The following is a 13,738-nucleotide window of genomic DNA, read 5'->3' on the forward strand; positions in this document are numbered from 1 at the left end:
CCCAATCCCAACTGATCAAATTATGTCTGATATTGAGCTGCACGTTTGGGTGAATTAATATACTGCACTTATCCTAATTTCTAATATTTCCAATTTCATAATATGACACTGTCTTCCTAAGAATTAATAGTGCACAATGGACTCCCATGTTTTTGAAGGGACCTAGAATTCTGAACATAATAACCAGGAAAGTAAGCAAACCAGGCCAAAAGTTGACCTTCTAAGGCACTTTAAAATCATATTGTAGTATGGGTAGCATAACTTAATAGATAGTAATTTGTAATATCATAACTTAAAACTGTTTATTTTGTAACTTGTTGATGATAATAAATGACAATATCTTTTATTTCATCGGTTTTGTGAAAAATACATAATGCATCTTTAAGGATAAATACTTACTTACTCAACAGCTATTTTATTTAAACTTCATAAATATTGATAATATATTTGCAGCATATTTAAAGTACAAATTGGATTCCTTTTGCTCAATAATGAACTGAGTCATCTAGCAGTTTAATTTACACTAAATAACTACTGAATAAATCAAACTCAAACAAGTTCTTGACAAATGTGCCATACTCTAAACGAACGAATGATGTACAGTATTTCATCACAACATCTCATTCCTTTGAAGCCCCCAAAATTTTGAAGTGTAAGAGGATGCCTCGATAGCTTAACTGGCTAAGCACTTGGCCGGACATTGAAGCTTCGAATCCCAGTCAAGGTGAATGATTTTTACATTGTGAAATTGTTGCATTGTTAAATACAGCAGTTTTTTACTACTCTATACCCTCATGAAATATTCTTTTGAGTCATTTAAATCTTTTGATACAAGAAACTATCTTTTTGCATGTTGTTAGGATATTTTTCCCTTGGGCTGTTTGACTTACTTGAGGAAAATTTTTACATTTGGTCTTTCGTTGAATGCATATTAGATGTAATAAAAACATATAGTCCATTACTATTAATAAGAGCTGGTAGCAGAACCTTAAGACACGGACATCCTAATAGGGTAAAATGTGCAAATGAACCACTGTAATGTCCTCGTTTGTAATCGAATTATAAAAAGTAACCAATGCATATTTACTATTGCTATAGCAGTTGGTGCTGGCATAGGTGTACGTGATAATCACTTAGTAAAGAATTGAATCTACCAGCTCTGGATGAGTGAGACCAGAGGAAATTGCCCCAACACTAACAAAACTGATATTAAGCACTAGTATCATAGTACTGTCTATTGTCAGCACAAGGAAACTGTCTCTTCCATTTCTACCATCATGCCGAATGTGTGATCCTCCTCATGATACTTACTTTATTAGCAGAAGTTTTAAGCCATTCCAGCAATGCCCCAACTCTCTCCCCAGTTGTATCATTGTGGGTTGTGCAAAGGCGGAACAACAACTCCACAACAGAGTCCACTGCATCATCCCTTCGATTCCCACTGGCGGTGCCATCCCATCCAATACCACACTGCAGTCCAGCACCCAACGAACCAGCTAATGCACATATAGAGAAAGTGGAAAAGAATACATGTACAGCCACAAAATCAAAATAACCTTTAACAGTTATAACATTGAGAAACATTATATAATAATTAACAATGCAGATTAATATGGAGAAACAATATACAATAATTAACAATCCAGATTAATATGGAGAAACAATATACAATAATTAACAATCCAGATTGGCAGTCATTACACTAAATAGAAATCACCAAATGTTTACTCACTAAAAAAATGGTCATGCACTTATTCATGTAAACAACATAATTTAAATGATAACATGAAAGTTGCATGATTATTACATTAATCAATGGAACTATTGGGCAGGAATTTTAAGAAATTAAAAACAATTTTCATGATGGCATTGTCCTTTTCAATCTTGTATTACAACATATTAACCCTGCATTTTTACACATTTCTATCCCCACACTTCTCCGATTACAAATTATAATAAAGTATCAAAAACTCCTCTTCTATCGCTAACACACTTCACAAGTTAAGATTTGAAATTCTAATTTAACATATTTTTATATTAAACGTTCAACATGAAGTTTCAGGGTAATGTGGTGACAAGACAGAAATGCACACTTCACCGTCCAAGATGCCGAACTGAGGAAGTCGTTGAATATGAGTGAATCATTTTATTGACCACAGTGCAAAGTGCATTAAGGGCAAAACCTGACACCTCACACTGCATTAATCTGTTCTTCAGTTTTCCATTCATTTTATTTCCTTCATTCCATCCAAAATCCCTATCTTTTTCCTACCTCTAGTTTGCGGAATGAATGTCATCCCCTCTATCACAGTCTTCAGCATTCCAATGTCTTTCTCTCTATTTTACCTTTCCATCTTCCTCCACACCTATATCTCAAAAGCCTCGAATCTTCACCTATCAACTTGTTTCAATCATAAAGTTTCCACATCTTACGAAACCAAGCTCCATATCAAAGTTTTAACGAGCCTTTTCTTAACATCCTTAGATAGCATTCCTGTCATCAAGTAACTACCCCTTGTAGACCTGCTTTACCTTACACAATCATTCCTCAGATGCCCACATTACTTTGCTCATCTTGGCTCAAAACACAAGAAAGGCGTAAATGAAGGAAGACTAACTTGGCAGATTCCACTAGAATTTTATTTTTCATGACCATGGTTTCATCACAAGGCAACATCTTCAGGTGACACTCTGGGAATTATAGAGGATATTAATACTTGGAAGCTGGGGAAGAGTAGGTGGAAGTGAAATGAGGAGGGATAGCAGCAGGTGTACCTTACAAGATAAGTAAAGATCTCCACCTGTTCCAGCTTCTATTCAGAATTTCCACTTTTAACTTTGCCTTTCTCAAAAACCAAATTGCCTAAGCCTACATTGATTTACAACCCATACTGAACTTTTATTGCATTTAGCAATGATTGTTACCCCTTCGATGACCGGCAAACTAAGCTTGACCATCTGTAAAGATCACTGATTTCATGGATTCCCTCACTCACTTTCATTCATATCTCTTTCCCTTGTCTTTTCATTCATATTTTATCCCATGTCTCTTTTACTATTACCTCCACGTAAGTTGAAATGGCATGGGTGAAAATGGACAACCGTCTTACTCCTCTTCTTAACACTGCCCAACCAGACTCTCCATCCTCTACATGCAGCTAAGCAGTCTGAGACATGAATAGGCTACGGATAATTGGCCTAACTCTCCAATATCCTACAATTTCCTGTAATACATTGATTAATTTACTCTAGGGGGACAGGAGTTACACGTCAGTTCATATACTCCACTTTTCTGAATTCTGTCCACTTTGTCTTTTAGATTGCTCAATAGTTTGGAGAGGTTTGAAGGGATGTAAAAGGAAATTTTGTATTTATCTTTGGGGACTATATTTGCTATTTTATTTGACAGGTGGCCGATGTACGGGATCCTGCAACAGCGTTGTGAATTTCGGGTGCAGGGAGATGTTTCCGGGGTTAATGCAGTTGTAACTCCTGCCCCGCTAAATGTTTAGGCCAAACAGGCAGAGACATCAAAACAAGAGCAAACGAGCACCGGGTGGGGTCTCTTAATTCAAAAAAATCATTTTTCATGGGTACAATTTGAACAAGTGAAATAACTATGTTTCCATAAAAAATATCAGACCATAGTAAAAAAACTTGAACACTGAACTTATTTACCATAGAAGAAAAATAATTGTCAATATATTAATTATCATGCCCAGAATTTGTACATTCAATTCTTCACAGACTGAAAAATTTACATTTAATTTTATTTCACTCTCGAGGTCGTACATTTCACTTCAAAGATGCCTTGCAAACAAAACAGGAAAAAAAATAGCAGAGCAAAAGACAAAATATCAAAGTATAATGCCTGCTATGACTATGTAAGTGCATGTCAAACACTACATACCATGTGATGCAACCCATCTTTAATGGAAAAATGTGGAAATCAACTAGAATTTTCTCGTTGACCTTCATTGACTTACCATTGCCAAATGCAGCGGCAGCACCGTTGCAGAGAAGTGAGTTGATTTGGGCCAGGGCAAGACTGGGCTCAAAGAGGCCAAGCCGCAGGAGGACCCTCTTCAGAGTGGGGCCGAGGAGGGTTGATGGTGGTGATGACCTGGGGCCACCTCGCGGAGGGACAAGCAACAGGCCGCAACATGTCTGGGGGAGACCTCGAACCATTGCAGCGGCACTGGCCACTGCTCGCGACAGCTCAGAATTGTAGGGGGGCAAAGAGAGGCAGTGGTGCAGAAGTAGGAGCCACACCAGACTGACAAAGGGAAAAATTAAGAGCGATTGAAGCAAACAGAGACAACAGACATTGAAACATTAAGTAAACATAGTACAAGCAGAAATATTGGATTACCAAGACCTTCTAACTTTGCTCATTTGCTCAAATGTAAGCATGAACTTACATTTTATCTCAGCCCTTTTAATTGAGAAGGATTGAAAAACATGAGCCGAAAACATGGCCCTGATCAATGCCCCTATATGCTGGTTGGTTGATATTAATAGTCACATACAAAACACAGTAAATATCATCAAACCTATCTTTTAAATAAAAGAAACAGCAGAAAACCACAAAGGTAACTTTAGTGAAATCATCTATTGGCATGTACAGTAATGGGAATTTCAAAGAACAAAAATCAGTCCTCATTTTGATAGACTTTTCAATTTGACTATTTGTATCCAAATCTTACTCAATTTCCAGCCATTATCTTTGAACAGTAGGCCCACCAAACTTATTTCATCTTACATTACATTCATTTCAAGTTCATAAGACATTTATGGTGTAAGAGGAATGGTGTGGCTTAACTGCCTCAAGTACTCAACTGGTAATAGACAGAAATTCCATACATCCTCAGTTAGTCACTGCATCTTGAAAAAGTGAGTATACTCACAGCCATTAAGGTTTGAGACATTCCATCTCTCAGGGAAGAATGAAACAATGAACCAGCCATTGACCAAATATAAGGTAAAACTTAAAAAAAATCCACAAAATTAAAGAGACAGCATTAATAAAAAACTCTGCCATTTTGAAAAACATTAATATGAACACTTTTCAGCCGGAAGTTGTTTTTGCACTATAACAGTAGCATAATTCATTGATGATGGTTGCTGAATGATTGCTTTCTTCATTTAAGTTTGCATTGATACAGGAAATACTGCTATTAAAGCTAAGAATTCTTGATGAAGTAGTGTAAAAAAAGAAAAATAATATCATAATTGAAAAAATTTAAGACATTTGCATTCTATAATATATTTAATCACTTATTCCAGTGCAAGGATTTCTACTGCCCAAAAATAAAATACCTAATGCAAAGATCTTTTTGAAATGTAACTTCAGTGTTAACATTTATAAAAACTAAAAATTTTCTGATATCGAGAAAGATTATAATCCTGCAAATTGTCCAGTTTGGGGTTATACTGTATCATTACCTTTTAAGAATGACTCACTTACTGAATCATAGTATGATTAACCTTAAGTTATTGAGGTTGGGGGAAAAAATTTTACAAGTTAAATTATGAGTTTCACAAATGAAATAACTCATTTGTCCATAATAAACAAAATTGTATGAAGAAAAATGATAATAGAGACAGGGGTAATTAATTAAATAAAACAGGTCCAGCATGGATAATCTGAAGCATTGCTTTCATAAAGGCAGGGTTTCATATATACCACACAGTTTCAAAGAGACACATGTGCTTTTTGCAGAATTTCCAACTTCTGCTTGAATTTTGTAAGATTTTATTTCAAACTTTGTAAGGGAGTATTAATCAACACTAGCATGAGATAACATGTGACTACTGTCAGCCAACTTTTTTGTGTTATTTCCATTAATGTACAAAAACCACTGCCATTGAAAAACAAAAACCTAATGTTATGCCGAGTTCAGAAACTTTGCCAAGAGATTACCAATTAGAGAGAATTGAAAAAAATTGGATAGCATATGCACTATTTGCATTTCTGTTAGAAAAAACTAATTTTGATGAACCACTACATGTAATACAGTCAAAAATTCTCAAATTTACAAATTAAATCTAGGAAAACATAAAAATCAGCTTGCCATTCCTGTGGAGAGACAAGATTTTGCTTTACTTCTGGGTTTTAAGAATATAAAATTTGTAATTTTTAGAAGATATTTGAGGAAGCTGCATTCATTTATAAGGAGAGCTGTCTGGACTGTGAAAAAATACATTAATTTGAAAATTATGTTCATTATGTGCTTGGAAATTGTTGAGTTTTCATAGTACATACACTACTGGGCATACCTTGATCTCGCAAAGCGATCCTCATCTGCAGCACTGGTGACCACAGGTGCTTGATTCCCAAGGGAGGTGGATGAGACGTTGCTGCTGGACGAGACGTGAGGTGGTTGTGGTGGGAGGGAGGAGGCCGAAAGGGAACTGGGGAGCAGCAATGGGGAGAGAGCCTCACCACCATATGCTGTCGAGCCCAGGAGGCGAATCTGTGACAGGCCGACATCGAAGGCATCCCGAGGACGGTAGAGGCGGAGGAGGACTGAGGAGGCCACCTCGGGGCGGGGAAGGATGAGGCGGATGAAGGCCAGGCCCCCAGTGGTGAGGGGTGGGCACACTGGGGCTGGTGGGCCCCCATCTCGAGACACTTCAACAGCGACAGCTGAAGGACATGCTGTATGAAGAGGGAGAGAGAATGATGGACCAGACCAAAAGCACTATTTAAATATAGGTCTCACGCATAACACTACTTTGCACGATCAACTTCTCTAATTCCTTAAAGGATCTGTAATCACATAATGATGAAGCTAATTTATTGGTGGAGTCAGAACTCTGACCTACCAGTGATAAAAACTATTCCAGGACAAGGATTTTTACCATTATTTACCAAAAAACATACAGCTTATTTTACATGCATATGGTTGTGTTTATGGTAGTTTGAGCTTTCAGGTTGTGTCTAATTAGGAAAGGCTTAGAAATGTAGCAGTGTTCAGTCAGTGTTTATCGAAAATTTACCTTAATTGTAGACTACCAAGTAATGTTTACATGTTTCATTGGAGCCAACTCTTATTTTGAGAAAATTGTAAATTCTGAATTTAGTTGATGATTTTATGATATGGATAAGTAAAAGTCGGAATGTAAGCAGCCTTACAGCGAACACTAACAAATTATCACCTTGTAGGTATTCAATTAGTTTTTAGATCTCTTGGCTATAGGAAGTCAAATAAAAGATCTTATCTGATCAAATATATGCACATAACAGCATATGAAGTCATGAAAATGAAATAACTATGCCTTTGGATATACGAGGGTCATCCGGAAAGTAGTACCCGTTCGTGCCGCATGAAGTGCTGACGACGCGAGTAGCCGCTGGACGAGGTCAGATAGCTTCAGTGGCTTGTCTGCCTTCTCTGAGCCAAGTTGCGTGACGCTAGCATTGCCTGTGTTGTTTCTGTGATTGTTTACAATGTTTAAAAAAATTGAGAACGCCGCCAGTTGTGAAGTGAGGGCAGTGATTAAATTCCTCAATGCAAGAAACGTTCGCCCATGTGATATTCATCGCCAATTAAAGGAGGTGTATGGAGACAATGTAATGGACGAGTCGTCTGTTCGGCGGTGGTGTCGCAACTTCAACATGGGGAGGGGGAACACACACGACGATGAGCGTTCGGAGAGACCGTCTGTCATTACAGACCAACTGGTGAGCTCAGTTGACGAATTCGTGAGGAACGATCGGCGCGTCACAATTGATGACATCTGTGAGCATTTTCCCAATGTTTCTCGAACAATTGTTCATGAAATTGTTAAACACCATCTGCATTATGCAAAAATTTGTGCAAGATGGGTCCCTCGCGTATCTCAATGAGCTGGCGGCGAAGGACTATGCAGCAGGAATACAGAAACTTGTCACACGTTATGACAAATGCCTTAATTTGCTTGGAGATTATGTTGAGAAGTAGTTTAAAGTATCCTCTTTCAAATAAAATTTTTTATGTTTGTTAATATTTACTTTTGTGTCTTTATTTCACGAACGGGTACTACTTTCCGGATGACCCTCGTAACTTATGTTTGCAGAAAGTAATAATTTCTTTCAATGTTCAACTGCATGATTAACTCACCGAATGATCACATACCTATATGAGCAACACTTAAATGATGCAATAAGACCGAAATGCTCGGTCTTAACAGATTAGTTTAAGTTTTTCTTTAGAGATCAAAAGACCATCTGAATTATGACTTTACTACGCATTCATATATTCAACTTTTGCTTAAGAATCTGGGCTGTCATTAATTAGTGAACTGATGTAATTTTAAAGACACACTGCTTGAATGGCATCGAAGCTCAAGGTTTCTGTCAAGAGAAATTTTATTTCAAATTCGAAGAAGCAAATAATCACCTATTACTGAAAGTGAATTATTATAATTTTTATGAGCATTGTGGTCTTTACTGGATTTCTGACCTGGAATCAATGACTTTTACTGAGCATTTTCATAACCAGAATTTTTTCATTTCTGATCAAAATCATTACTCTAGGCTAATATAATATTATACCCTTGGTTTATATCAATATAACAAAAAATAACTCAATTACTTGCTCTGGTGAGCACAGTGCTTGGACTGCTTTTAAGATTTTCACACTAAATGGCAACTATACAGAGAGAAGCACTTCAAGGCAAGTGGGCTCTTTCTAAATGAACACCATACTTTTACTCACTTGCCAACGAAGTCAGGTGAGGTTGTAATTCCACAACTTTTAGTAGGATTGCACATGGTAACGAAAGTGTGAGCTCCACCCAAGCCTCCTCAGGGTAGAAATGGTAGGACCAGGCCGGTGTGCGGGCCCTTCTGTGTAGTGGAGCACTGTGAATCAACACGTCAGCAGGCTGAGCAGTTGGACTGCTCGATGTAATGGTTCCTGAGGATAATAAGAAAACATTGAGAGGTTAATAATTTTTGAACCAAACAAAATTACACACTATGATAAATAAGGGCTGCAATGCACACACACATAAATTATACTATCGATTTCTTCAACCATTATTTCTTCTTCAAGTTCCTGATTCATTCCATTTTAATTATTTCCGAAACCAATTAAGTCTGGCATAAGTTGAAATAAAATGAATTGGGATCGGATTTTTGTGAATTGTACTTGAGTTAACTAGCACACCAAGCTACTGCAATCAATACATTTTTTAAGGTACTTTGCACAAAAAAATTGCAAGAGCTCTAACATTGTAAATATTTGGGGTTAAGTATACCTATAGGTTCACTGACAAGAGTTTATGTACATACTATTTTAATACCAAACTTTACTAACAATTACTGACAATGGACGGTCAATATTAATCAAAACTATTATCATGGTACATTTTACTTTGCACTTGAGTATCTAATACTTGATTATGTTGTAATTTTAAATGCTTATTTTTTCCTTGCTGATAAACTTTAATTTTAGAATATACCATCGCTGAATCCACCTCATTTCGCACATGAAATTTTTGGCTTTTAACTTCATGATAAACAAATTAAAAGTGAACAAAATCCTGAAAATGGGATAGAACATGATGCTTGAGTAAACAGTATGGCTGCAGGCTTCCATGATAACAAGCATCAATATGATAGAGAGTACAAGACTACCCAAGACCACACATAACATCAAGTCTATCCTCAAATACAAACCACATTTAGGAGAGACAATACTTGGTTGCACGGTGTAAATTAATGATTTCATTTCAGGTTTTCCCTAGTATCTCCCTCTTGCACTTACTTCCCTAATAAACAGAACACACACCACCCACTGAAATCATTCAATCATTTCATCAATGGGATTTGTGGATTATTTTAGCACTTTGGTAACTCTTCGAGACACCTAACAAATTTCTCTCTTCAATATACTTCCCGTCTCTCAATTTTTCATCACAATTCATTGAGAATTTGTCTGCGTTGATATGTCTACGAGAGTGGTGCGATAGTTTAGGGTCCATCAGGCTTTTGACCGTGACTCTCCAAGTTTGATTTCTGGATTATGCCTCTGGGCATTCTCAGCTTCACCCAAGAGGCTGGATTTTTTTTGGGGAACAGAATTCCCAAGGGAACCAAAGGCAGAACAGGGAATTAAAAACCATCCCCTTTATTTAGCCTGATGTATGAATTCCAAAAATTGTTCTTGGACTTAGTATAAGGTGAGCTCTATCCTCGCCTATTAAAACCAGTGTTTGGGTCAAATATTCTTGTTACTTAACATCTAATTACCATGACTGTTACTGTTACCATGACTCACCTATTTGGGCAAAATTCTGAAGTCCTTCCATTCCATCAGATGGAGCTCCAGGTTTTCGGGGTAGAGGACTAGGTGTGGGAAGAGTCCTGCCAAGGTGACGGGTGACAACAGAGACAAGGCCTGGATGAGTGCTGATTAGAGCTCGATTGCTTTTCACTAGATTTTCACAGATCACCTACAGACATTGGAGAAAACAAAAAAAATTATCACAATTTGAAAATTCACAAACAACAAGAGAGTTCCCATCAAATTTACCCTTTTTCAGCAAAAAAAAGATGTACATTACAATTTATGTAACTCAAGTGGTGGCGTACCATAATTCCTCCCATTTGATTGAACTGGTGCAAGGCCTCCTCAGAATCCAGGACCCGCAGAATCAGCCACAACAAGGGTTCAGACAGTTGAACAACACCTGACCCAGAGCTTAGGTGCTCCGTAGAATAGAGAGTATTTCTGAGAGAATTTTCTTCCTCATCTTCCCTCACTGCAAATATAAATCAAGATATCACTGCAAATATACATCAAGACACACTTAGAACATTGAATTCAATTGTATGTTTACACGAGAATTTACGAAGTTCTATTACGAAATTATTTATCTTTGAATTTATACACTTAAAAACATGAACTGCCTTTCTCTTATTTACGCTCCAGCACATCTTCAACAAGCATACTGTTTTACAGCTGGTACTTTTCAATCACTAATGGCTTAAGTGCCAGCTATTCCCATCAAATATTCTCTGCCCATTAAAAAATTGCTCGATTCAGGTCATAAAATTTGAATTAGATGAAACCTATGCTAGTGTTTAACAAAGCCCTCCATTGTTTTGACAGCTTACTTGAGTTGGATGTTGATGGTCCGAGTCGCGAAAGGGGATTTGCTGGGGAGTGGAAAAGGTTATGGAGGGGGAGATCGAAGGGAGAGAGGAAACGCAGGAGGGGACCCAGGACAAGGTAGGGGTTGGTTGCTCGGTGGGCCAGCACCGAGAGCAATCGGAAGACACAGTCCCCGACGGACATTGGTTCCCCAGTGCAGGTCCTCTCTCCAGGGGGCGAGGAATTGGTTGTCCGTGACCTCCCCTGCCTGCCGCAAGATGACATAGCCGAAGCACCACTGGGTGCCGACACCGGAAGAGCACCACCACAGCCGCCAAGTGCACCTAGGAGTCTCACCATTGTTGGTTCATGCAGAAGAACTAGAGAGAGAATCACGATAAAAACTAAATCATCAGCACACATGGGTTGAATTCTATTTCTTTGGCAGCATTTCTTGAATAAATAATCAAGATACCACTTAGAGAAGAAGTAATAATAGCAGTAATTAGGGGAGGTATCTGGCAGCTGAGGTCATTCACACTGACGTAGGATTTTCAGGGAATATGTGAAAAAAAGGGAGGGGAGAGAATCCCAGCACCAGTTTTTGCCTACTCTAATAACTATTGGTACCATAGGGTCTCACGATTTAATATTCCATCCAGCTGACAGCATATTTTACTTGAAGTTATCTCCACCAGACATCCAAGTAGGTATAAGGGTACCTTTGAAAAAGCCTGCCATCACCAGGATTTGAACCTGGGCCCTCTGGTTGAGAAGCCAGTACATTAGCCATTGCACTAATCCAATCCCTCTTCCTTTATGAAATCGGAATCAATTTCCCAGGGCCATTTCATCTGCACACAAAATATTGCAGAATTTAAAGTGAAACCCTGAATTCACAATTTTGAAGGGACCAGTAAAATAATATTTTTCTGAATTTGATATTGCATGTGCATGTTACAGCCAATGTTCATGGGTTTGTGCGAAACATTTAGGTAACTATGAGCATCATTTCTTTTATGTATCTTAATTGAGCCTGTCTCTGTGCTCCTTTTTGACGTGCCTTATATCATGTACATACACCACCTACCTGGTATTTTTGTATTGTGATCTCTGGGCAAATAAAACGTAATAATAATAATAATTTTAGAGCCTACTAGAGTGACAAGTACATCCCAAAAACAAATTGACAATGTAGTCACAAATTACGATCCATTAAAATGTGTTTCATGCGTGCCTGATCCGGGACTGTCTGACTATTATACTCTGTCAAGTACATTAACCTTGGAAAGTCTGGATCAACCAGATAGGTATATTTCCAAAAAGATTTATTCTAGGAGCAATATTGAGAGCTTTATTAATGCAAATGAAAAAAAGAGACTTGGGCAGATATCTACTCAGTCAACTCTTTTGAAACCAGCTTTAATTATTTTTGCTCAAAATTGTGTCATTTATTTGAATATTTAATTCCAACTGTTAGAGTGAAGTAAATTATTTGAAATATAGGAGGATGCATTGGCTGTCTGATGACATCATTGTACTCTCAAGAAAAATCATGGAAATATTTTTAAATAAATTTTGTAAATTATCTAATACCCCCGATGTGAGGTCATATTATCTCAAAATGAAGAGAGAGTATAATATCCTCATGAGGAAAGATAAGAAATTGTACATTGACCATCAACTGCTCTTAGCCCATAGTACAAATAAAGAGGCATGGAATATAGAAAAAAAGCAACTAGTAAAAGGGTAGATAGCTTAATTCCTGATGTATATGATAGTTTTGGTATGGAAGGTCCGTCTTCTTCAAAAATAATATCATCTCTTTCATGCAAATAGTGATATTCAATCTTAAACAAACTAGAAATCAATAAAACATCCACAAAAGTTACCATCAATCAGCATTTCACTTACAAGCTAAACGGCAATGGGTGTAAGAATTTATAACAATTTACCATACTCATTGAAAATGAGTGATAAATTATGTATTTTCAAATTGAAACTCAGGAAACTCCTTCTAATAAAGTGCTATTACCATTGAATGAATTTTTAAATGACAAGTAGTTATCATGTACACTGTTTTTGTTACACACTTTAATGTATATGCTCTTTTTTAAGCATGTTCAAAGTGTCAAAATATACCTGTAGTTTGCACTTTTCTTTATATTTGATGACTCTATACCTACATGATATGCATGGTCAGTGGACAATAAAATATTATTTTCAAATTGACTCAGTAAATAGAAAACTGTATGCACTTTCAATTTGTGCATTCCGCGGCACCAGAAATAATCTGAGTGTGCCATTTGCTGGTTCAATGTAAAAGACAAACAGAATCACCTGTATCTGCAATACATGGCACTTTATTATCTGTTGATTGCCTTGGTGCCCCATCTCTGCCATTGAGGCCATCTCCCCCACTCTGCTGTTGTTCTGCCTTATCTTCATCCGTTTGGGACACCGAATTGCCATTCTTCTGCCTGCTCTCCTCAAGGTGAATGTCCACAACGTGCCTTTCCCCTCTGTTCATAGAAGAACTTCCTCGCATCTGTGAAGCATTAAAATTACACACATCACATAAAGGCAGTGAACTTAAGAGTTAGAATTTTGTCATTGCTTTCAAGGTACTGATTATAAACCATAAACACAGTAAT

General features: G+C 37.3%; 1 protein-coding gene across 1 annotated transcript in view; it reads right to left on the reverse strand.

The window, feature by feature from the left end:
• Bruce (BIR repeat containing ubiquitin-conjugating enzyme) overlaps positions 1 to 13,738 on the reverse strand; it is a 107,444-nt gene that overhangs the window by 27,768 nt on the left and 65,938 nt on the right. Inside the window, exons 35-42 of the mRNA XM_071598069.1 lie at positions 13,425 to 13,632; positions 11,108 to 11,464; positions 10,583 to 10,752; positions 10,269 to 10,443; positions 8,703 to 8,903; positions 6,280 to 6,661; positions 3,987 to 4,276; positions 1,312 to 1,496 (exon numbers count right to left, since the gene is read on the reverse strand). Of these exons, the coding sequence (XP_071454170.1) occupies positions 1,312 to 1,496; positions 3,987 to 4,276; positions 6,280 to 6,661; positions 8,703 to 8,903; positions 10,269 to 10,443; positions 10,583 to 10,752; positions 11,108 to 11,464; positions 13,425 to 13,632 (1,968 nt within the window). The remainder of the gene's footprint in view (positions 1 to 1,311; positions 1,497 to 3,986; positions 4,277 to 6,279; positions 6,662 to 8,702; positions 8,904 to 10,268; positions 10,444 to 10,582; positions 10,753 to 11,107; positions 11,465 to 13,424; positions 13,633 to 13,738) is intronic.

This window comes from Hetaerina americana, unplaced genomic scaffold (assembly GCF_022747635.1).
Source record: "Hetaerina americana unplaced genomic scaffold, ioHetAmer1.1.p SCAF_9, whole genome shotgun sequence".
Classification (NCBI taxonomy): Eukaryota; Metazoa; Arthropoda; class Insecta; order Odonata; family Calopterygidae; genus Hetaerina; species Hetaerina americana.